This window comes from Malus sylvestris, chromosome 6, assembly GCF_916048215.2.
Source record: "Malus sylvestris chromosome 6, drMalSylv7.2, whole genome shotgun sequence".
Classification (NCBI taxonomy): domain Eukaryota; kingdom Viridiplantae; phylum Streptophyta; class Magnoliopsida; order Rosales; family Rosaceae; genus Malus; species Malus sylvestris.
The window spans coordinates 29,952,658-29,975,351 of NC_062265.1; the positions used below are offsets into that span (position 1 = coordinate 29,952,658).

The following is a 22,694-nucleotide window of genomic DNA, read 5'->3' on the forward strand; positions in this document are numbered from 1 at the left end:
TTCATGTGAAGAGTTGCAAATTATTCTCGGTGACCATGCATATAAAGTCCTACGTTTATAAGTAATTGGTTGAATTTGGATATATACTTGGCTACTTGCACTTTTTGATTAATTTTAGTTTTAGTAATCAATGATCCTAAAGAATAAAGGAAGCTCTTAAGATCGAACACTACATAAAACATGGCATGAAAGGAACACGGGGAATACATATTAATATGTTTGAACTACAGTTATTAGTACTGGTCATCACATATACATATATATATATATATATATATATATATATATATATATATATATGAAGTCTTTAAGAGAAGGAATCCTTATTTTTTTTATAAAAATAGGGATTAGTTGTGGGGTCCACACCACATCGAATTTTAACGATATGAACCGTCTATTTTTCAAGTTGTACCTTATAGATCATCCTTGCAAAATATTAGCCAAATAGGATATATTTAAGACATCTAATTGGGTTCAAATAAATGAATGAATACTTTGTTATATAAGAAACAACGAAATTTGATCTTGATAATTAAATAGGCAAATAGTTTCGGATTGAACTGAAATTTTGCAAGGATGCTCTATGAATCGAGACTTACAAAATAGACGGTCGAATTGTTGAAATTTGATGTGAAGTGGGCCCCACACGTAATCCCCATTTTTTGACCTTTGCATAATATATATATATATATATATATATATATATATATATATATGTTTCTGACTTTTTAGCGAAATGCCTCTTTACTTTGGTCTCTTCAATGAAAATCGATCCAAGTAATGCTTGAGTTTATCCACCGTAAATCATTCTGGTCATTTCATCTAAAAGTTGTCCGTATCCTCGTTAAATTGTCACGTGAACAACCACATGACCACTTTTTTAAGGATATTTTTGTCAAATCAACATTTCCACTTAACGAGAATATTGACATATTTTTCACAGAAGGACTAAAACAATTCACGGTTGACAAACTCATAGACCACTTCTATCGATTTTCATGTCAGTGACAAATGTAAGAAGTTTACGTCAATCTCATGAATCATTTTAGCTATAAAGCCTAAGTTTGTTGACCGACTTAGTGGGATTTTGATAATATATTGGAATAATTTATATTGTTTGTTGATCATTGATCATGAATGGAGTTGGCTTTGGTAAATTTTACCTAAATATTCCGATTCGATGGGATACAATACCTTATGCACATAGAAGGACATGAAAGCAAAGATGTTGAAGTTAAAAAATGGAGCAGAATATATGACAAAATTGACAACCCATATCAAGATATTTTGATTTTGATTCCGCGTATTTTTTCCCGAATAAAATTGACCCACTCCACCTCAGTTGTTCCTCTCTTAGAAGATGCTTTGTGCCGCCTTACGAAATCAGTAGAACAGATTAACCATGCATGCATGCTTTACTTCACACCTATGAAGAGGAGATATTTTTTAGTGTGTCTGAAATACGAAATAGTACATTACGTGTTCACCATTTGTATGAAAAAATTAATAACTTAAAAAATAAATTTCCTCCACTTATAATATAATATAGATGGTGAACCATCCGTGTTCCGAGTACAATAATCATATTAGCGATTGGTGTAACATAATTTTATGGGGAAACGGATTCAAGACCCCCCATACGCTATACATACATACGCACGGACGCACACATTAAAGATAATGCTGAGAGACCATCTGTTAATCTATATTTTGTAAATCATATGACGTAGTTGTTGACATTGAAATATTACTTACATGTTGATTAAATTATTTATTTTTTACTAATATGTCATGACCCAAACCCGGAGTCGGTAATAAAAACTCGAACCCGAATTCGAAACGTGAGTTAAAAACTAAATAAATAAAGGGAAATTGAAACAGGTTGGAAAATGAACTCCTCTTATAAAAAATAATTCCAAAATCCTTACAGAGTGTACAAAAGTAATAAATTAAAATCCTTAAAACCCTTATCTAACACAACCTTGTACTATTCATTAAAATATTAATATCTTGGAGGATCTCGGAGGGCCAGATGGCTAAAACGAGCCCTCTGGCCAGCCATCGGTTAGAGATGGCCTAATGTCCCCGTGTGCAGTTTACATTTATCCCTCGGATTAATGCAACACTAAAGTTCTCAAGCTCCATGAACATCTCAAGTAATTTCTTATACAATATATATCTCATCATAAAACATTTACACAAAATCCAACATGCTTGACTTAAAATAGATAGAGATTTGAAATATAGAAAACCCACAATAACTCATGGTTTTCATTTATTAGAAAATAAGAATATTTTAAATACATTACATAAATCACTCACCTTGATCGATAGCTAGAACCTCGGCAAGACAAGCATACAAAGAATCTCCACACCCTAAACCCTATTTCTTTCTCTCTTTACCCTCACTCCCTTTCTCTACGTTGAACCTTCGATGCATGCTCTGCATGTTTCCTTCTTTTTATGCTCCAAGAACAATGGTGCAAGCAAAGCTCCTATTTATACTAGGAGAAGACGGCAAAGATTAAGCCATTTAATTGGTTGGAAGTGCAACGCATGACAGCTAGACCCAGGTTTTTTCTTAAAAATCCGATACCTCAAGCAATAGAGTGGTGACTCACCTTAGTATCTAACAGCTCTTGCTTAAAATTCATGAGCCACAGGGACATATGTCCTTTGGTCATCACGTGTTGGTCAACATACAACTCTAGTTGACACACACACACACACACACACATATATATATGACAACTTATAATATAATTATAGAATACAGGTTCTCACATAATAATACATCACCTAATTTAAAAATCATATGACGTGATTGCCTACCTAACATTACTCATATTCTAAACGTATGCAACTTCATGGTTATGTGACTGCATCATGCATCATCCAATAAATATGATATATTTTTCTAAATTACAAACAAGATAAGTTGGAGCATTTTATAGTGTCACTTTACACACACACACACACATATAGGAAGCCTTTAAAGGAAGAGATTCCCATTTTTTTTTTAAATGGGAATTAGTTGTAACTTGTAAGGTCCACAATACATCGAATTTTAACGATCCAAACCGTCCATGTTTCAAGTTGTACCTCATAGATCATCCTTACAAAATATTAGTCAAATCAGAAATATTTAAGACATCTAATTGGGTTCAAATAAATGAACGAATATATTGTTATATAAGAAACAATGAAATTTGATTTTGATAATTAAATAGGCAAATGATTTCGGATTGAATTGAATTTTTGCAAAGATGATCTATGAATCGAGACTAACAAAATAGACGGTTCGAATCGTTAAAATTCAATGTGGAGTGGCCCCCACACCTAATCCCCATTTTTTTCAAAAAATGAAAATCTCTTTCTATAAAGGGCCTATATATATATATATATGTGTATGTGTGTGTGTATAATTAACAAGGCATGCATATGCGTGCCTTGTTGCGATTGGACACTGCATTTTCTGATGTGGAATTTGCCAATTTGGGTTACATATCCATAATCGCACAAACACCCTTCTAAATTGGGTACTTTTTGTTTGGTTTTAATTCTTTTCAGTAAATAGTTAGATTATTTTGGGGGTTAAGTTCAGATTACATATGTCGACTTTGTGTCTTTATCCAACACAACCGCATTGCCCTCCCAATATTCTATATTCTGAGTTAATTAGTTGTTAATTTGGCACCCAACAGAAAGGTCTTAGTTAGTGATGTTTTTTTATTAGCTAAATGTCCTTAAAATATGTTATCCTTACATTTGTTGCCGCAAGAGGGAAACTGGAATAGGCGGTTCGATTGTGTTTTTAAATATAAAAGAGGACCAATTAATGACTTCACCGACTTTTTCAAGGTAGAAAGACTCACAAAAACATTTCAGTTTTTTTTGTCACCATCGTGTGATTAGTTGGATTCAATTTATGGTAGCTAGCAGGTTAGTTTTCTCATTCTTTTAATGGCCACACAAAGAAGAAGAACAAAATTGTGTCACTGTGAAAGTAACATTTTCTTGGGCAAAACACTTTTCAGGGTGCACCTAAAATTATGCTTAAACCAATATAATTGGAAGCTCTCCACCAGTGTTAAAGAAATAGAAAGGGAACAAAATATTAAATAAATGTAAAAGAACATCGATGCTTCACTTTCAATATATTAGGTAAGGCCCTAATATTGGCCCCCACATGACATAAGTAGGGATTCTAAATGTATGACATAATTAAGGTGAGAGTGATAAAGAAAGAACAGTATGGTATGGGTTGGTTTTGTTTTTTAAACACAGAAATATTAGTTGCAATTGGAAATCGATCTTAAGGTGAAACGATAATTCAAAAATATAATTTTTAGATTAATTATTCTTTTGATGAGCAATGAAACATGTCATAAAGTGCCAGTTTCTCCAAAGTTTTTTTCTGGATTAGGACCACATTTTAAACATTTTCTCTACGAATTAAAATGATTTTGTTGACAAAAATGTAAACAATATGTATTTTTTTTTCCACGTACATTTTTTTTGTTTATTTACGTGATCAATAACAATAAGTTGTTATTTAACGATATTGTAAGTAAAGTTAAATTCTAAAATGTTTACAGGTTAGAGTAAAGTCATATCACAATAAAATCGAATATTAAACAATAAACAACAGAAAATAGAGAGATAACAAGAATGGAATCGAAGTTGAAACGACAATAATTGAGTTTTAAGATGAAAATCTAAATAGAAACTCCTAATATGAATTATGGAATATAATTACTTAAAAAAGTTAATACATAAGTCTAAAGCTCATTATGTATATTAGAGAACAACAACCCAGAACCCTAAGTCTTGCATTTAAATAACCAAAATTCCAAATTAACTAAAACCCTAGCCTAACCAGATTTACAGGCTTAACATTCTAGATGTTCATGCATTATTCTATCTTTTAAAAGGAATAAATTCAAAAAAAAATTCAAAAGACACGACAATAAGCGTGTAAAAAAAAAAGTTGAGTGTACGCAAATCATTTCTCGCTAACACTCACTTTAATATAAGATGTGCAAATATCTTGAGTGCACAAATAACAAGAATTATTGACCAACTCATTTGCTCAAAACAGCATCATGGGGTAGATAATAAAACAGCCAACCGATTTGGCCATATATACCAAGAAGGCAAGTGGTTGGAGGATGTCTTTTGTTTAAGTTTTTTGGAGTGAGTTGGTGGAATGGATGTCCGCGAGCTTACACCAATTATATGCAGTTGCAATAGTGTTTGAAACCAGCACAATGAACATTAAGAACGAGATGGAGGGGAAGTTAGGTCAATGGTTATTAGGTTCCTTGTGGAACTCATCAATCTAGCTAACTACATCTTTCTCGCTTGTATATGATAATACCAATAACATAGCTTCATAAACAAAAATTTCAGATTAAAAAGATAATTACAATTATAGGTTACTCGAATTGGAAGCTAAGCTTGAGGTGTTGGAAAATATTAGTATTTTGATTTATTTGAATGTTTGGTTTTCTAGGCTTAGCCCGTTAGAATTAGGTTTTGTTAGAGATTAGAGTTAGTTTATTATAAATAACATGCTTGTTATTCAGTTGAGAATAAGTTAGTCAAAATGTAACCTCTTAGGGCTTGTAGCCGTTACGGGCGTTCTTGTTTGTTTAATAATATTCTTATTATTTTGTATTCTTATTCGTTGCGCATTCTGATATTCAACTTAACTTGGTATCAGAGCAGGTTAAATCCTTCGGGAATTAATCTGTTTTGGGGGTTGATATCGATCTGTTTGTTCAGTATCAAACTATCAGTTTTGTTTTAGTTCGGGTTTTGTTGTTTGAAAACGAAAGTTGAATCTGCCATAACCCCACCGCTGCATCTGCACCTGTTCGACTCGCCCCACGTTGCCTGCATGACTCACGCCGCTGCACCATGTACCAGACCCGGATCGAACCCGCTTGCACTTGCACCCAGATCCCTTGCCGTCGTCACGCAACCGCCTCACATCTCTGTCTGAACCACAATCCTACCACCACCATCTGCCTACAACCTACCCGCACCAGTGAAATTGCCCATGCTCCAGCCACTGCACTCATCGCAGCCAAGTTCGATGAATTGAACCTGCACCGTATGCGACCACCTCGCCACCCTGCACCCAGTCTGAAACACTTGATAACCTGCACTCGTACTTGAAGTCGCTGCCTGCGCGCCGCGTCGGATCGGATCTGATGAATGAACCTCCCGCCGCCTTGGACCCAACCCTGTCACGCCGCCAAATCTGCATCTGCTATGCTGCATCCTGCAACCCGACCCCGTCCCAGCCGTTAGTCTGAACCATTCACCAGTACCCACTGCTGCATTCTTCATCTTCTTCGTCCACCGCCATTGCTACTACTGCACCCATCATCCATGTCGCACTGGAGAAAAAGGAATGTTTTGTTTGATTTAGAAATAAAAAAGGGAGAAAAGGAAAAAAAATAGAAAAAAAAAAGGAAAAAAAAAAAGGTATGAAGCCCACAATCTGTTGGGCTATTATGTTTTGATTGAAGGCCTTTAGTTGGGCCTTGTTGATTGAAGCCTGGATTGTTCGTTTGCTCGCTTGATTGCTCTTCCGTTTGCCTTGTCTGTCCGCGTTGCGGAGTCTACCTCTCTGTCTGTCCGCCTAACGGAGCTAGTCCGCATCTGCTTGTTTGCAAACTCATGTCATATACCGCCATGAGTTTGACAGGGGGTGTTGGAAAATATTAGTATTTTGGTTTATTTGAATGTTTGGTTTTCTAGGCTTAGCCCGTTAAAATTAGGTTTTGTTAGAGATTATGGTTAGTTTATTATAAAAAGCATGTTTGTTATTCGGTTGAGAATAAGTTAGTCACAATGTATCCTTTTAGGGTTTGTAGCCATTCCGACATTCTTGTTTGTTTAATAATATTCCTATTATTTTGTATTCTTGCTCGTTGCGCATGTGGGATGGTCCAACACGTCTCATTTATTAAAAAAAATTGGCTCAAGTTATGGTGGACAAACTTTAAATACGTGGGCTAAAGATGTCAAAAATCGTCTTGGATACGGATAACCGTGAAAATTTGTACCTTTTAAACCCGATGAAACGAATACGTTAATAAAACTCTCCCTCTTAAAATTGTCTTGTATATCTGTTTAACACTTTAAAGTATTAAAAATATATAGTTTTACATAAAATAAATTCAATTTAGAATTTTGTTTCTTCGTCGTTCAAAATTAGTAGTATTCTTTAGTATTTTTGGGGGGGGGGGGAATTATTCTTTAGTATTTAATGTAATGCTAATTATGAATTATTTTGTATTACTTTAAAGAAAAAAAAAATCAATACAAATAGAATGTGGATGCTTATGGTATTTGCATTTCCCGACCCGATCTACTTCATTATCATCTTTAACCTTAAGCAATTTGTCAAAAGTTGTTTTTTTACACCCAGAAGTGGTCTTTGGACACCCAAGTATCTTTGCAAAATACCAAATCGAGCCCTTAATAAATTATGCTTTATTTCATTAAAAGTGAAACTTAATAGCTACTAAAAAGAATTTAAAACTAACAGCAAAAACAAACTTTGCTATTCTAAAATACTAGCCTCTTGCCGCACGTGTTAATTGACTCTTTTTTTTTTTTTTTTACTTTTTTTAGATATTACTTTTTTAAATATATTTTAAAACATAATGAACATAATACTCACAGTCTCACTGTGAAATATTTTTATTTTATTTTTAGAAATCTTAATGAGAGAAAGGTAATTTGGGTATTATAAAAGGTTCATTTTTTTTGCCTTTTCTCCCTATGTATAGAGATTTAACAGTGGAGATCGACAGCGACCTCACATCCTTTTTTTTTATTTTTCAATGTTAATTTCATTATTTACAAAAAAAAGAATATAAATTTTGTCAAGGGGTATCTGTCCCTTAATTTTTCTTCCAAAACTTTGGGTGTCCAAAAAACACTTTCGAGTTTACAATAAACCACTCATTTTCTAATGGTAATATAAAAAGCCCAGGCCCGTTTATAATTGGACCAAGGTCCAAACAGGCCCAAATGGGCTCATGAAAACCCGAGTGAAATCTCCACCGTCCACCTGTCCACCTGTCCACAAGCTCATCCGGAAATCCGGGAAATTGGTGCTATCCAAAACCGCAAATCCCTAATATTTCTCCGTCTTCGTTCACAAAAATCGAATATTTCACCTGAAAATTTTGCAACGGCCGAGCAAAAATGTTGAGACTTGCGGCGAAGAGGCTTCTCCAAGGCGGCCGTCTGGGGTCACCGGAGGCTCAGTCGCCAGCGGTCCTGGGCCTGTCACGTATGTACCACGAGAGGGTGGTGGACCACTACGACAACCCCCGCAACGTCGGATCGTTCGATAAGAATGATCCGACGGTCGGCACGGGGCTCGTCGGCGCGCCAGCCTGTGGCGACGTGATGAAACTCCAGATTAAGGTCGACGACAGCACGGGAAAGATTGTTGATGCCTGCTTCAAGACCTTTGGGTGTGGATCGGCCATTGCTTCTTCTTCTGTCGGTTAGTCACGTTTATATCTGTGTGTATATATAAATATATATATATATTCAGATATTTGTGTATGTTATTTACTGTTTGGTTGCCTAGAAAATGTTCGGGCAGACAAGAATGAAATTTTTTTTTAATAGCAATCGGAATCGGAATTCGAAGCTTGCTATATGGACTGTAGTGTTTATTGATTGAATTCTTTGGTGATTTGTTGGATTAATTTGAGGTATGCATAAGAATGTGTAGCTTTGAGCTTATAACTTGTTCTGTTGGGTTGCCAATTAAAATTTCCAGTTGTTTAGATTGAATCCATACCTTTTCCCAACTTTTCGTATTTCATTCCAATTCGTAGAGACAATGATTAATTTGTTTATTTGTGTAATCATCTCGGAAGGGAGAGTCTTGGCGCAACGGAAAGGTCGCACTTTTGTTTTGAATCATGGAAACAGCCTCTTTGCAAAGCAAGGGTAAGGCTGCGTATGATAGACGTTCCCCTCACCCTTGCAGAGCTGGGAGCCTTGTTGGCTTGAGGTTGCCATTTGTATAATTGTCCGGGAACCGTTTTGCTGTTTCAGTAATCAATCAACTGCAGGCACAATTTGGGGTAATGGGAGATTTTGGCCCACTGAAACAAATCGGTTGTGTTGCTGCTTTCTTTGAAGCTAATAAATTTGGAATTGTAATATTTATATTGGTTTAAGATGAATAATTGTTACTGTTTCATGGCTTATGAATCTTACCTTGCTTAGTTTTTGGTCTTAAATTGGCTAATATGATTCTTTCTGGACTGATAGCTTCGATTTAATTTGTCTAATGCTGGGTTTGTATCTTCTTTCAGCTACAGAATGGGTGAAGGGGAAACAAATGGAGGAAGTCCTGACTATTAAGAACACGTGCGTTCTGCTCTTCCTCTTATATACTTATCGAATTTCTTTTGTTCATATTTCTTGCTGATATTGTCGTTAACATTATGGTCTTGGATATTTAATTGAGTGTATTTTTGGTTTGCATGATGCTAGTTTTGTTATTTCGTTATTAACTTGTTGGCTTTGTATGAACCTGTGACTTCTGCTTTTGTATTCTCGGCATTTAGTTAATATTAGTATGTATGATACTTACCATGGTGTCCTTCCGCCAACTAATCGATATTCATGTTATCATGTTTGAGCTCTGGTTTGCTGTTGCTCAAAGAGTTTGTTCTGCTGGAAGCCTTGATAATATGTCATTTTCTTCACCACATTTTTGCTCGTTGTTTTGATTGGTTCTTTTGAATGTCGTTGCAGAGAGATTGCAAAACATCTTTCCCTACCTCCAGTTAAGCTTCACTGCAGCATGCTTGCGGAGGATGCCATCAAGGCAGCTGTTAAAGACTATCAAACCAAGCAAACCAAATCAAGTGGCAGTACAGAGGCATCTCCTGTGGAGAAGGCTGCCAATGCTTGATTTTTCTCATGTGAAATGATGATGAAAAATTACAGTGTCCGGTTTTCTACCTGTCCGATGTTTACTAGATGTTTTAATAATACGGTTGTACTGGATGAGACTAGCGTCCGTCGATCCGTATTTTTTCTATTTGAGTTCTTCTTTTCTCGTGGAATTGCAGCTGTATGAACAAACAAGCTTTTTAGGTATATACGGAAGATGGTTTTTATGTGTTCATGTGGATCCTTAACATGTTCAAACTCCTTTTAGCTTATTCAAATGTTCTTCAAAAAAAAAAAAAAAAAAACAGTTGTGTCTATATTTGCTGGAATCTGCCATGAAAGTGGATGGTGAAGCATTTTGTGGTGAAACTCTATATTCTTTGGACCCTGCCATGAAAGTGGATGGTGAAGCTTTTTGGGGTGAAACTGTTACTGTTTGGATCTCCTTTTCATCCGCGATTTGATTTGGAAGTGAAGGGTGATCCAAACAGTGTTTTATCAGCCCTTGCATGTTAACAGATTAAGTTTAGTATATTGTGACTTAGTAGTAGTCTATGTTTCTTTTCACTTGTAAGGGAGAGGTCTTAGTTTGATTCTCACTAAACGAAAATTTGAACTACATTATTACTAGGTTTAGCCCCATCCCTGTAGATTTATTTGTTAAAAAACAAAGGTTTTAGCTATTTTTTTCTGTTCTTTTTGAGCAAACGATATTGTAGGGGAAGGGGTGGTCTTAACTTCGCAATGGGTTAGTAATAATGTGGTTCAAATTCGTCTTTGGTAAGAATCGAACCTAAAACCTCTAATTTACAAGTGAACAAGAATATCACTAGACCATAATATGAAGTGACTTTAACATAACACATTAGTTTAAACCTTCCATGTGGTTTACCGTTTTGTCCAACTATCAAATACTTCTATGTCAAATATTTTTTAGAGTGCCAATAACAATTTTCTTAAAATAACTTGTTACGTTTATTTTGAATTTAAAAAAAAACGTGATTAAGTTTTGGTTAACAAATCATTACTTTTTCAAGTTTGTTTATCTTATTCTTTAGTTATTGTTACGTAAAATTAAAATGGATACAAAGGCAAGTGATTCTTTACCACAGTGGTGGAAAGGTGTTGTGTCCTTGTATAACGGCATGAGTTTGAATCTCGTTGGTAGTTAATCTAACATTTAACTTACTAACACTATCATTTCTCTCAAAAAATGGATACAAAGAGAATTGACTAAAGTTGATGTTGACGAATATTTTCAGAGAGTGAAATGTAGGTCGACATAGAAAATATAATTGATAACATGATAAATGTAAATTATTTCACTTGGTTATACAATTCCAAGAATTACCAGTTGCTAAGTATAACCTTTTAGTTTCTCCAATATTTTACAGTGCTAATGATTCAATTGGTAATAGACAATTTCTCCATCTCACCTCTAAATACAAAATTGCAACTTTACTCCCTATTTTGATTTTACGTTTTGTCCTGTATCCGAGTTGATTTTATATTATTTATAAATATTGAAATGACACAAAATATTCATTTATAACGATATAGTAAAATAATTGTGAATGTTAGGTACCCTATTTCATAGCAAAATGTTTGAGTACATACTAAGAACCTCGCAACCAAAAAAATTCCACCAAATCACAAAAGAAAGTAACCTAGTTTAACTTCTGAAATCAACTACCAAAATAAAATGGATTCATGCCTTGGGTTTAATACTTGTTAGCAATATAGTAGCATAAAGTTGATAAAAAAAAGATTGACATCCTTATTTTGACCTCAATTTGCGTAGAAAAAACCTCATTTCACCAAACGGATTGAAAATGATAGAAGCGAATTGACCGAAGGTTTTCAAAGAGTGAAAATGAGTGAAAACGTAACTAGAGATAGAAGAAGATAATTGATAACACGATAAATGTAAATTATTGCACTTAGTTCACAATTCAAAACATGACCCACAAAATTATAAATTTTTAGTTTCCTCCAATATTTTATATAGCCAATGATCCTTTTGGAACTAGACAATTTTTCCATCTAAGCTGCTAAATACAAAAATACTAATATACCGTGTACATTGATGTTATGTTTTTTTTCTGTTGGAGTCAATTTTGAGTGTTATAAATATTGAAATGACACAAAATATTCATTTATAAATGTGTAAAGTAACTATGAGCCGGAAAACGATTCTCGTTGGATCCTTTTTTTAAGATAAAATCTCATGATCGTAATTATTCATTGTATAGAAATCATTTCAAAATTTAAAATTTAAAATTAAATATAAATTTAAAATTTAAAATTAAAATTCATCATAATCACATAATTCCTAGGGGTCCAGGGACGATCTCTAGAGTTAAGTCCAATCACACCCTTATAAATATAATCCCAAATCTCTCTCTCTCTCTGTCATCTTCTCAAAGCCGCCAATAATCCTTTTTTTTTTTTTTTTTTGGAGGTGGATTGTCTACTCTTACATTTCCATACCCTTCTCATATTTTTCTGTTTCTATGGTTACGGTTAAGCCACGTCAACATTTTATATTAATTTTTTTATAAAAATAATAAAACAAAAAGTAATAGGAATATAAAATATTGACGTGGCTGACCGCATAAAACAGGAGGAGATGAGAAGAGTGACAATCCATCTCCTTTTTATTTCTTTATTTTTCTTCATCTTCTTCAATCGAAGCTGGATCAAATTCTTCAAGCCCGGCATTATGCCAGCAGCAAGCTGACGTGCCACGGTTAAATATTTGTTTTGTCCTTTTAGGCGCGTGTAACACATGCGTGGAGAAGGAGAGTGGGACGACGAAAACCACATGGTATTTCTTCACGGGCGCCACAGGACGAAATCAGCGTATATATCACGCGCTCCCTAAGCGAGTACGTGTACACCACCCAGCCCGCCAATCACCGGAGGAACAAACCAAACCCATCACAAAACCCGAGACACAACAACTGCTGACCGCCCCAAATCTCCTTCAACGAAAGGTACCAATCTTTTCATAATCTCTCTTACTGCGTTGCTGCCTTCCCTCCTCTCGGATCCAAAGTCTCACATTTTTAATGTTTCCCATTTGATTTGTTTTTGTTGACATTCCAGTTCAACCACCTCCCTCCCACTTCCTCACCTAACCCCACTTTTTAATTTACCATTTTTGTTGTTTTTTTAATCTTCTGGGTCATTTCTTTCAATTTTTTGTTTCTGTTTAATTACATAATTTACTTGTGTTTTCTTGTAATTTAATGTAAATTTTGTCTTTGGTGGTCAAGATACATTTAAAAGCTTGATAATTTCAATTAATTTCAGCCCAATTTTCATCAAAGTCAGCAACTTTAATTCCAATATCTACAAAGTTTGTAAATTTAATCCATTTGTTCAACTTTTTTAATGAAATTTTAATTAGGTCAAAGTGGGCACACGCAGCCCAAAGGGTAACAGTTGAGAGGTTGGGAAGGGTTGATATTTGGATTAATGGCTGGATTAAGAGAGGACCCAGTTCTTGGAACTAACGATATAAAAGAGAGAGAGGGAGAAGAAGAAGCTGACAAAATTAGTTATACTTTAGAGTCCCATGTGGTGATTAGAACAGAAGGAGGAGAGGTTGAGAGAGATATGGCTCAGGCCACCGGAAGTTCGATTCACCGGTCGGGTTCCCGGCCTCAGTTGGACCTCAGCAAAGCTGCCATTCAAGGGAATTTTGAAGAGAGGGACCCTACAATTCTTCTGCCTAATCAGTCTGATGACCTGTCTCACTTGGCTTTGGACATTGGAGGTATAATTTTTATACTTCACTTCAATCACTTGTTTTTGAAAAGTCTTGTGGTTTTTGGATTCTAAATTTTCTGTTTTGTTAGTTTTCACTGTAGGGGATTGTGTTTTCTGTTGTTCTCTGCTTAGCTTTATAGATTAAAGTGATCATCTTTTTTAAGGAAAGTAGAAGTTTGATTTAGTGGAGCAAGAGGCTTGTAGCTCAGTTGGTTAAGTGCGCTCACCCGTGCATGGAGGTCCCGAGTTTGATTTCCCCCTCCCCCAATATCACATGTATAAAAAAAATGTTTGATTTGGTGAAGAGAAAGGGAAATTATGCATGCATTACTATATATAGAGAGAATGGCTTAATTGTGATCGTTGGTGCTATAATTTGTGGTGTTTTAAGTTTAGTTGTGAATTTGTGATCAGTACCTGGCTGTGTGAGATCGCGTGCAAAATTTTGAGTTCGAGGAAACTGTTTTAGTGTGTTTATAAAAATCGGCGTTTTAAGCTGTTTAATGGTTTAATGGCAGGATCTCTCATCAAGTTGGTGTATTTCTCAAGACATGAAGGTCAATCAATTGATGATAAAAGGAAGAAAACTTTGAAGGAAAGATTGGAAATATCAAATGGTAGTAGGAGAAGCTATCCTATTCTTGGTGGGAGGCTTCATTTTGTGAAGTTTGAGACGAACAAGATTAATGAGTGCTTAGACTTCATCTATTCGAAGCAGCTTCACCGTGGTGGTATATTCTTCTGGCTGTTCTTTTCTCTTGCTGCAGTCGTTTTATTCAATAGCCAAGCATAGTAGATTTCTCGAACTTATATGATATTTATGCTTGAATCCTTCAAGTTTTTAGCAAAAACATATACCTGTGTTCTAAGAAAGACTAATTGTGGATAGGAATGGATGCTCGTATCTGGAATCCTGATGCCCCAACCAATGAAAGTTCCGTAATTAAGGTAATATAATGGTTTATCGATCTTGTTTTGTATTTTGGAATTCCATTATTTCTGTGTATTTTTAGGGATCATACTAACATCAATGAGTGAATTCTTGCCTGAAGGCCACAGGTGGTGGGGCATACAAGTTTGCGGACCTCTTCAAAGAACGGCTTGGGGTTAGTCTTGACAAAGAAGACGAAATGAATTGTCTAGTGGCTGGAGCAAATTTTCTACTCAAGGTGGATGTTGGTACAAAATAACATTTTCTTATGGATCAGTACTTTTTGCTCCTTTTTATGTGTTTTTCGTTTGAAAAATGACATGAACTTCTTGTTTGTCCATTAGTTTCCAGTAAGAACATTAAAAACTTCTAATTCTCTGCTCCTGGATGTTGACTTTGCCTCTATCAGTAAATTTGAGTTGAGTTCATATGTTACCAAGAAAAACAAACTTTAACTTTTGCCTTTTTGTTTTACTTCATTTGTGTTATTAGAGGTTTTTTATTTGAGAAATCTGGCATCCAGTGTTTATTTGGTGTTCTCATATGCTCATCTCTCCTCCTTGTGTATGGGAGGTGTTGAATGAATTACCGTCTGAAAAAAAAAACACGATGATTTGGAATTATCACGACATTTTTCATTCATGGCTTGCTGATAAATTGTGTGGATACCATACAGGGACATCATCAAGTACTCATATTATCTTATAGTACATTTTTGCTTTCTTTCCTCCATCATAATCTTACTTCTCTGAGAGGTAATTATGTTCTACCTTGATTTCTAGTAGGCAATTCGTCATGAAGCTTTCACACACAAGGAGGGTCAGAAAGAGTTTGTGCAGATTGACCAGAATGAATTATTCCCGTATCTTCTAGTTAACATTGGGTCCGGTGTTAGTATGATTAAGGTAACTCTTTCTTATGTTTTCTTGTTATTAATTCTGGAGACTTGTTGAGTCTATTTATCATCAATTAACCTATGTTGCTCTAGGTTGATGGAGATGGCAAATTTCAGCGGATAAGTGGGACAAATGTTGGTGGTGGTACTTATTGGGGCTTGGGAAAACTGTTAACAAAGTGCAAAAGGTATTTTGTTCTTCGGATTAATGTTTTGTTGCTCTCCATTTTTCATCTCATCTCTTTCTAGAAAGTTTGTCCGGGTCTTTGACTAATTCATTCTCCATATCAGTTTTGACGAGTTGTTAGAGCTGAGTCAACGGGGAGATAATAGGACTATAGACATGCTTGTTGGGGACATTTATGGTGGTATGGACTACTCAAAGGTATGCAGATTGTCTATTCTGTGGAGAACACTACTCTGAAGTTTGGAGCTGTAAATTAGTCCAGAAATCTTAATATTGATTATCATGAATTATGCAAATTTCCTTAATCTAGTAGAGTGACTAAGCATCCCTAATCATAAAACATGTTATAGATCGGACTCTCTGCGTCAACCATCGCCTCTAGTTTTGGGAAGGCTATTTCAGAAAAAAAGGAGCTTGAAGACTACAGTCCTGAAGATATATCCCTGTCTCTCTTACGAATGATTTCTTATAATATTGGCCAGGTGTTTTTTTCACTTACAAGATTATGTTATTGTTATGCAATTTATGTTGTGCCTTATTCGAATATGTGATATCTAAAGATATGCTGATTTTGGTGATCTGATTGGACCGTTTGGTGCAGATAGCTTATCTAAATGCACTACGGTTTGGTCTGAAGCGAATATTTTTTGGAGGCTTTTTCATAAGGGGTCATGCTTATACCATGGACACTATCTCCTTTGCGGTTCAGTTCTGGTACACATACAACTTACTTATCAAGTTTTAGACGTTAAATCCTCTTCTTCCTTGTCTTTGATCTTGAGTATAATTTGTTTACTGCTTTATCTTAAAGTTTGAAAATATTGGATGTGTGTGTTTTTTAGGTCGAAAGGAGAGGCACAAGCAATGTTCTTGAGACATGAAGGTTTTCTGGGGGCTTTAGGTGCATTTATGAGCTATGAAAAGCATGGTCTCGATGACTTGATGGTCCATCATTTAGTTGAAAGATTTCCTATGGGCGCACCATATACCGGAGGAAAGATTCATGGTCCACCACTTGGGGATTTGAACGAGAAGGTAAAGTGTTATCAGAGCTGAAAAGACCTGACCTCGAGCTGCTGACCCTCTGATAATAATGGATCTGGGTTGTATGGTTTTCTTTTGTTTAGTTTCAGGAAGGCATTAATCCAGCTCTAAATATATCAGCCTGAAAAAAAAAAAAAAAAAAAATCAGAATTCAGAATGTCCCGCAACATATCACAGCTTTTTTTTCTGGGAGTGGAAAAGTGACTCCACTACAATGATGCTCCAGAATCACATCTTCTGATACTATTCCAAATAAATAAATAAATAAATAACTCAGGCATCTTTGAAAATTAGATTATTGGAGCAACTATACAGGCGCATATATTCTTTCTAAAGGCCAACTTGACTCAGAGGCAACAGGTTGCAATCTCTAGATGAATTTCCATAAGAGCTGCCTGAATATGGAATATAGGAATAGGAAAGGGGCAATCAGCTGCGGTTTCAATTGTGATCGACTTTTGAGTATGTACAACTACAAGCCATTGTTTCTGACTGGTCTCACCATGAATGCTCCTATATATCATTCTATTTTATCGTACTTTAAGTCTTTGCTTCATGTTGTTTTCTGGGATTTGTTGATGTTCCTGTTCACGTTACTTGTATCAGTTTCTTTACTAATAAAAATTTGGGTTTCTTATGAAAAAAGGGGAAAGACTATAGTCTTATTGTTATGCTTCTTAATGGAATTTGGACAGATACTATATTGCCTTTTCAAGTATGACTAATAAATCCTAGTACTTATGTGAGTCGGAAACCTTGAATGCAGATTTCATGGATGGAAAAGTTTGTTCGCAAAGGGACTGAGATTACTGCTCCAGTACCAATGGCTCCACCTGGAACTACTGGACTTGGAGGCTTTGAAGTTCCTTCATCCAAAGGAGGTACTCTGCGTTCTGATGCAAGTGCTTTAAACGTTGGGGTTCTCCATCTGGTACCCACTTTGGAAGTCTTTCCATTATTGGCAGACCCAAAAACGTAAGTTAACTTACAGATTGTTGTTGATCATTACTCTCCTCAGATTGTAGCTGGGGCTTAGATTAGTTGGTAACTGAACCTCTCTAATAGAGTGGAGGTTCCAAGTTCCAACACACCCTTCCCATATGTCGGAATATCCTCACAAAGCTTGTGCTTTTTCGGAACTTCAGCAGTTTCACTCAGTGTATTGGTATCGTTTATAGTGATACGAGTGAGACCTTAATATGTTTGTGCTGTCACGAGTCACATCTTGTACTAGGATCTTAATTATTGGCGCTTTTACACTATATGGTTTTTTCTTAATCTTTCATGCCTTTTCAACTAAATACTTGTTTCATTTTTCTGATTTTACAGGTATGAACCCAACACTATCGATCTCTCAGATCACGGAGAGTTAGAGTGAGTACATGCTGTTACTTTCCTGTTTGTTTAGAAATCCATAGAATTCATCTGCACAACGTTAGTAATTATGTCGATATTAGTTTGCTATGTGTAATTTGGGGTGTCTTTCATGCTATAGGTACTGGTTCACTGTGCTGTCAGAGCATCTACCAGACCTTGTTGATAAGGTAAACATTAGCATTTGTCAGAGCATCTGTTGATATAACTATATCATCTTTTGCTGTCTGAAGCTTTATAGGCAACCAGATGTTATGTGGTTGTGCATTTCCAGTTTATTTTATTATTGATTTATGACTTTGTGAAGTCTGTGTGAAATATGGTAGGCAGTGGCAAGTGAAGGTGGGACGGATGATGCTAAAAGAAGGGGTGATGCTTTTGCTCGTGCCTTTTCTGCTCACTTGGCACGGTAACTATGCTCTCTGAGAAATTACATTTCATATTTGTTGAATATAACATTTTGGTCACTCATAAGGTTTGAGACTCCCAATTCTGTGCATGCAAGTTTGCAATGCTATCATGTGTCCCGTCTGAAACCTGTTTTCTTATAAATATAAGTTATCCATTAAATTTGATATGTACTTATTCTATTAACAACTTCCAACTGGCCGTATAGGTTGATGGAGGAGCCTGCTGCATATGGAAAGTTAGGGTTGGCCAATCTGTTGGAACTGAGAGAAGAATGCTTGAGGGAGTTCCAATTTGTTGATGCGTATAGAAGTATAAAACAAAGGTAATTTCACTTTATTTCATAAAGCTGATAAGATGATTTCGATCAAGTTCTAGCACGTATACTCTTTCGCAAGTGATGTGGATGAGAGTATGACAATAACTCTGAGGGTTCTACCTCATAAACCAATTTACGGGTGCCTTTAGATAGTGTAAAAGAAAGTCTTGCCTAATGAAAGTCATTGTTAATTTACTTCACTCATGGTGATTCTAACCCTCTCCTGCTTTATGAATGTAACAGGGAAAATGAGGCATCACTCGCTGTTTTAGCTGATCTGCTAATGGAGCTCGATGGTATGAGTGAGGTACTATTCCCATTCTTCGTTGAAAATGGTTGTTACCATACGCCATTATGGTATTTGTTGATATTTATCCGATTCATCTTTCACTGTCGTTGCAAAAGTTTAAAGAGTATGGAAGCCTACTCTATATTGGTTAAACTGTGGTAAATATAACTTCTTGTGGGCATGGTACAATTGGTTCCTTCCAGTACAGTTGAGCCATTCCATCTGACACTTTCAAACTGGTGTTCTGATCATTTGAAACCTTCTTAATTTACAGGAAGCAAGACTGCTTACCCTTATTGAAGGTGTTCTTGCTGCGAACATTTTCGACTGGGGATCCCGTGCTTGCGTGGATCTCTATCACAAAGGAACGATTATTGAAATTTATAGAATGAGCCGCAATAAGATGCAAAGACCTTGGCGCGTAAGTGGATTCAAATCCAAGTTCCCATGTCCTTTCAATTGTTTTAAATTAATTGCCAATTCGCTATTCATATGTAAATGAGCTTTTAATATGTATGCAGGTGGACGACTTTGATGTTTTCAAAGAGAGAATGTTAGGATCTGGAGATAAAAAACCTCGTCCACATAAAAGAGCTTTGCTATTTGTGGATAACTCGGGTGCTGACGTTATTCTAGGAATGCTGCCCCTAGCACGGGAACTTCTCCGACGGGGAACAGAAGTAAGTTTATTGCTGCCCAAGGCTCATTCCGTATCTAATTAAGTTATTCAACGAAAACGTCGTAATAAGATTGATTTTTCAGGTTGTTTTGGTTGCCAACTCCCTTCCAGCTCTAAATGATGTGACTGCAATGGAGCTTCCTGAAATTGTTGCCGAAGCTGCCAAGGTTAGTCCATGAGCACGATTTCTTTCGTTTTATATATAAAAATGACAAGGGAAAAGGAAACTGATTCTTCTCGTCAACAGCATTGTGACATTCTTCGCAGAGCTGCTGAAGCGGGAGGCTTGCTTGTGGATGCAATGGTTAGCACTCTAGATGGTTCTAAAGGAAATTCATCTTCGGTTCCCTTGATGGTTGTTGAGAATGGTTGCGGCAGTCCTTGCATAGACTTACGGCAAGTTAGCTCTGAGCTAGCCGCTGCTGCAAAAGAGGCCGATTTGGTACGATGCTCATTCAAACTACTAAAACCATTGTCAAACATTACTTATAACATAATAAACACCCGAAGACAAAAAACAAATGATGTAGAAAAACTCTTCAAATCATTCTATTGACTTAACACTATCCGTGCAGGTTATCTTGGAAGGCATGGGCAGATCTCTTCATACCAACTTTAATGCGAAGTTTAAATGCGACGCTTTAAAGGTGAGGATTTCAATGGTTCTCTTAGTTTGGTGTGATGTTTCCATTAGCCGGTATTCCCAGTAAGACAGAGAACCAAGTGAACTTTGATCCAACCTGCCATAGGATTCTAAGATTTTCTTTTACACAGCAGTAATACAAAACGACTTCTTTTGCAGCTTGCAATGGTGAAGAACCAAAGGTTGGCCCAAAAACTGATCAAAGGCAACATATACGACTGCGTTTGCAGATACGAACCAGTAAGTTAAAAGCTCCGGTTCACAGCTTCTCGTAGCGTCCGATTGTAAGCCATGGGAGGTCTCGATCTCAGGAGACAACTGCTCGATACAAAAACGAATAAAAGCTTATGATTTTATGCACCTACAAGGACCCCAATTTCGTGGCGGGGTTAATGGTTCTCTTCTTTGTATGTTTTGTATTTGTTCATCGCCGTCCGAAAGGATGCGGCTTTTCGCTTTGTGTAATCAAAATCGAATCAAAATAATGTCGTCGACAAAGCTAAAACAAGAGGAAAAATAAGAGAACTTTAACAAAAAGTTCTCGGTATTGTTCACTTTAACGAAAAATCATATTTTAACACTAAAATGTCAATTATGGTACTATTTGTTTTACTTTTTATTTTGTCATTATTGTTAAAACTTAAAATTTTCAAGTTATTTTCAATAATTTTCTTAAAAATAATTGAAATTGTCGCCAAAGGTCATATATTGCAACCGACTAGTTTTTTTTTACTCTTTGTAACAGTCGCTATCTTGAACTTTTTTCTGATTAAAGTAAAATCATGTTTATTGTTTGACCAAAAAAAGATGAAAATATGCGGTTTTGGTTTACAATCTACAAACATATTCTACTTTGGGGTGTGATATCCACACATCTTTTTTTATTTCTTCCATATCTTTTTTATTTTCGGTCATCGAATCGGATGAATTGAAAAAGATTAACGGACATAAATTAACAAGGGATGTATTAGAAGTAAAAAATGATGTGTCCCTTCTGCTTTTATGGGATCCGCATGTTTTTAAATTTAAATTGCTATAAAATATTTTTGGCTAGCAAGTTGATATTCCGTTTGACCAGTTGGGATTGGAAATTATACTTTGAATTCTTTAGAATATTCTATTGTATTTTTATCAAAGTTAAGCAAACTACAAGATTGACCAATTATAATAATTAGCCATTAAACTTTCATCCATATGATTTTTTTTAACAAACAATATTATTTACACTAAGGGGAAGTGGTGGGTTTAGCCTCATAATGGGTTAGCAATAATGTGGTTCAAATTTGCCTTTGTCAAAAATCGAATCTAAGATATTTCACTTACAAGTGAAGAGGAATACCATTATACCGTAGTACTAAGTGGTCTGTATGAATTAAAATTGAGACTTCCACTGAATGGCCTCAAGTTGCGTAATCAAGGACGTAATCTCTTTGATATTTGAGAAGATAATCACTAGACTTAGACAAGGGGATAATTAGTTGATGTTAAGCTAACTTAGTAATTTACAAAAGAAACAGGTCAAACAGTAACATTTTCATCTTTATTTAAGGGGAACTTTAACCAAAAGTTTTCGGTATTGTTCACTTTAACGAAAAATTATATTTTTACACTAAAAAGTCGGATTTGGATCCTCGCCGGATCCCCTCATTGGGGATCCTAGCGATCAACGCACGTGGACCATTGATAAAAAATTATGCGGTCACAATTTTTTCCTTCTTTATATTTTATATTCAAAACGAGATTGTTTTACTTTTAAAAATATAAAAAGCATTTAATTGGGGCCACACGATTTTTGATCAACGGTCCACGCGCGTTGATCCTTAGGATCCACAAGGAAGGGATCTGGCGAGGATCCAAATCCTAAAAAGTCAATTCTAGTACTATTCATTTTACCATTTATTTTATCTTTATCGTTAAAACTCAAAGTTTTCAAATCATTTTCATTAGTTTTCCTTTATTTTTTAAATGGGTGATTTAACTGTTAACTATGATAGTTCTTTTTTAAATATCGACTAAAAAATTTAAAATATTTGTTTTCGGTAAAAATAAATATATATATATATATATATATTTTTTTTTTTTAAATAAGAGGTATCCCACCACACATTACGGACAGATTCCCTTCTCATGCACATCCGGTATTGCATGAAGTAATAGAATAATTTTGGTCCAAGGTCAAAAGGATGCTAAAAGCAGAGCAATG

At 35.5% G+C, this 22,694-nt stretch overlaps 2 protein-coding genes across 2 annotated transcripts; both read left to right on the plus strand.

The window, feature by feature from the left end:
- The first annotated feature begins 8,124 nt into the window (after positions 1 to 8,124).
- On the plus strand, positions 8,125 to 10,183 carry LOC126626181 (iron-sulfur cluster assembly protein 1-like). Its single transcript, XM_050295412.1, has 3 exons — positions 8,125 to 8,536; positions 9,363 to 9,417; positions 9,808 to 10,183. The coding sequence occupies exons 1-3, from the start codon at positions 8,230 to 8,232 to the stop codon at positions 9,965 to 9,967; spliced, it is 522 nt and encodes a 173-aa protein (XP_050151369.1). The 5' UTR covers positions 8,125 to 8,229; the 3' UTR covers positions 9,968 to 10,183.
- A 2,616-nt stretch (positions 10,184 to 12,799) lies between these two features.
- Positions 12,800 to 21,103, plus strand: LOC126626182 (pantothenate kinase 2-like). Its single transcript, XM_050295413.1, has 23 exons — positions 12,800 to 12,944; positions 13,361 to 13,729; positions 14,241 to 14,453; positions 14,612 to 14,670; positions 14,775 to 14,891; positions 15,439 to 15,558; positions 15,642 to 15,736; positions 15,840 to 15,933; positions 16,086 to 16,217; positions 16,337 to 16,449; positions 16,578 to 16,770; positions 17,546 to 17,754; positions 18,109 to 18,153; positions 18,275 to 18,323; positions 18,480 to 18,562; positions 18,770 to 18,886; positions 19,124 to 19,187; positions 19,444 to 19,590; positions 19,691 to 19,849; positions 19,932 to 20,015; positions 20,096 to 20,290; positions 20,424 to 20,495; positions 20,651 to 21,103. Exons 2-23 carry the CDS (start codon positions 13,429 to 13,431, stop codon positions 20,738 to 20,740), a joined length of 2,751 nt encoding a protein of 916 aa, XP_050151370.1. The 5' UTR covers positions 12,800 to 12,944; positions 13,361 to 13,428; the 3' UTR covers positions 20,741 to 21,103.
- Positions 21,104 to 22,694: the final 1,591 nt, after the last annotated feature.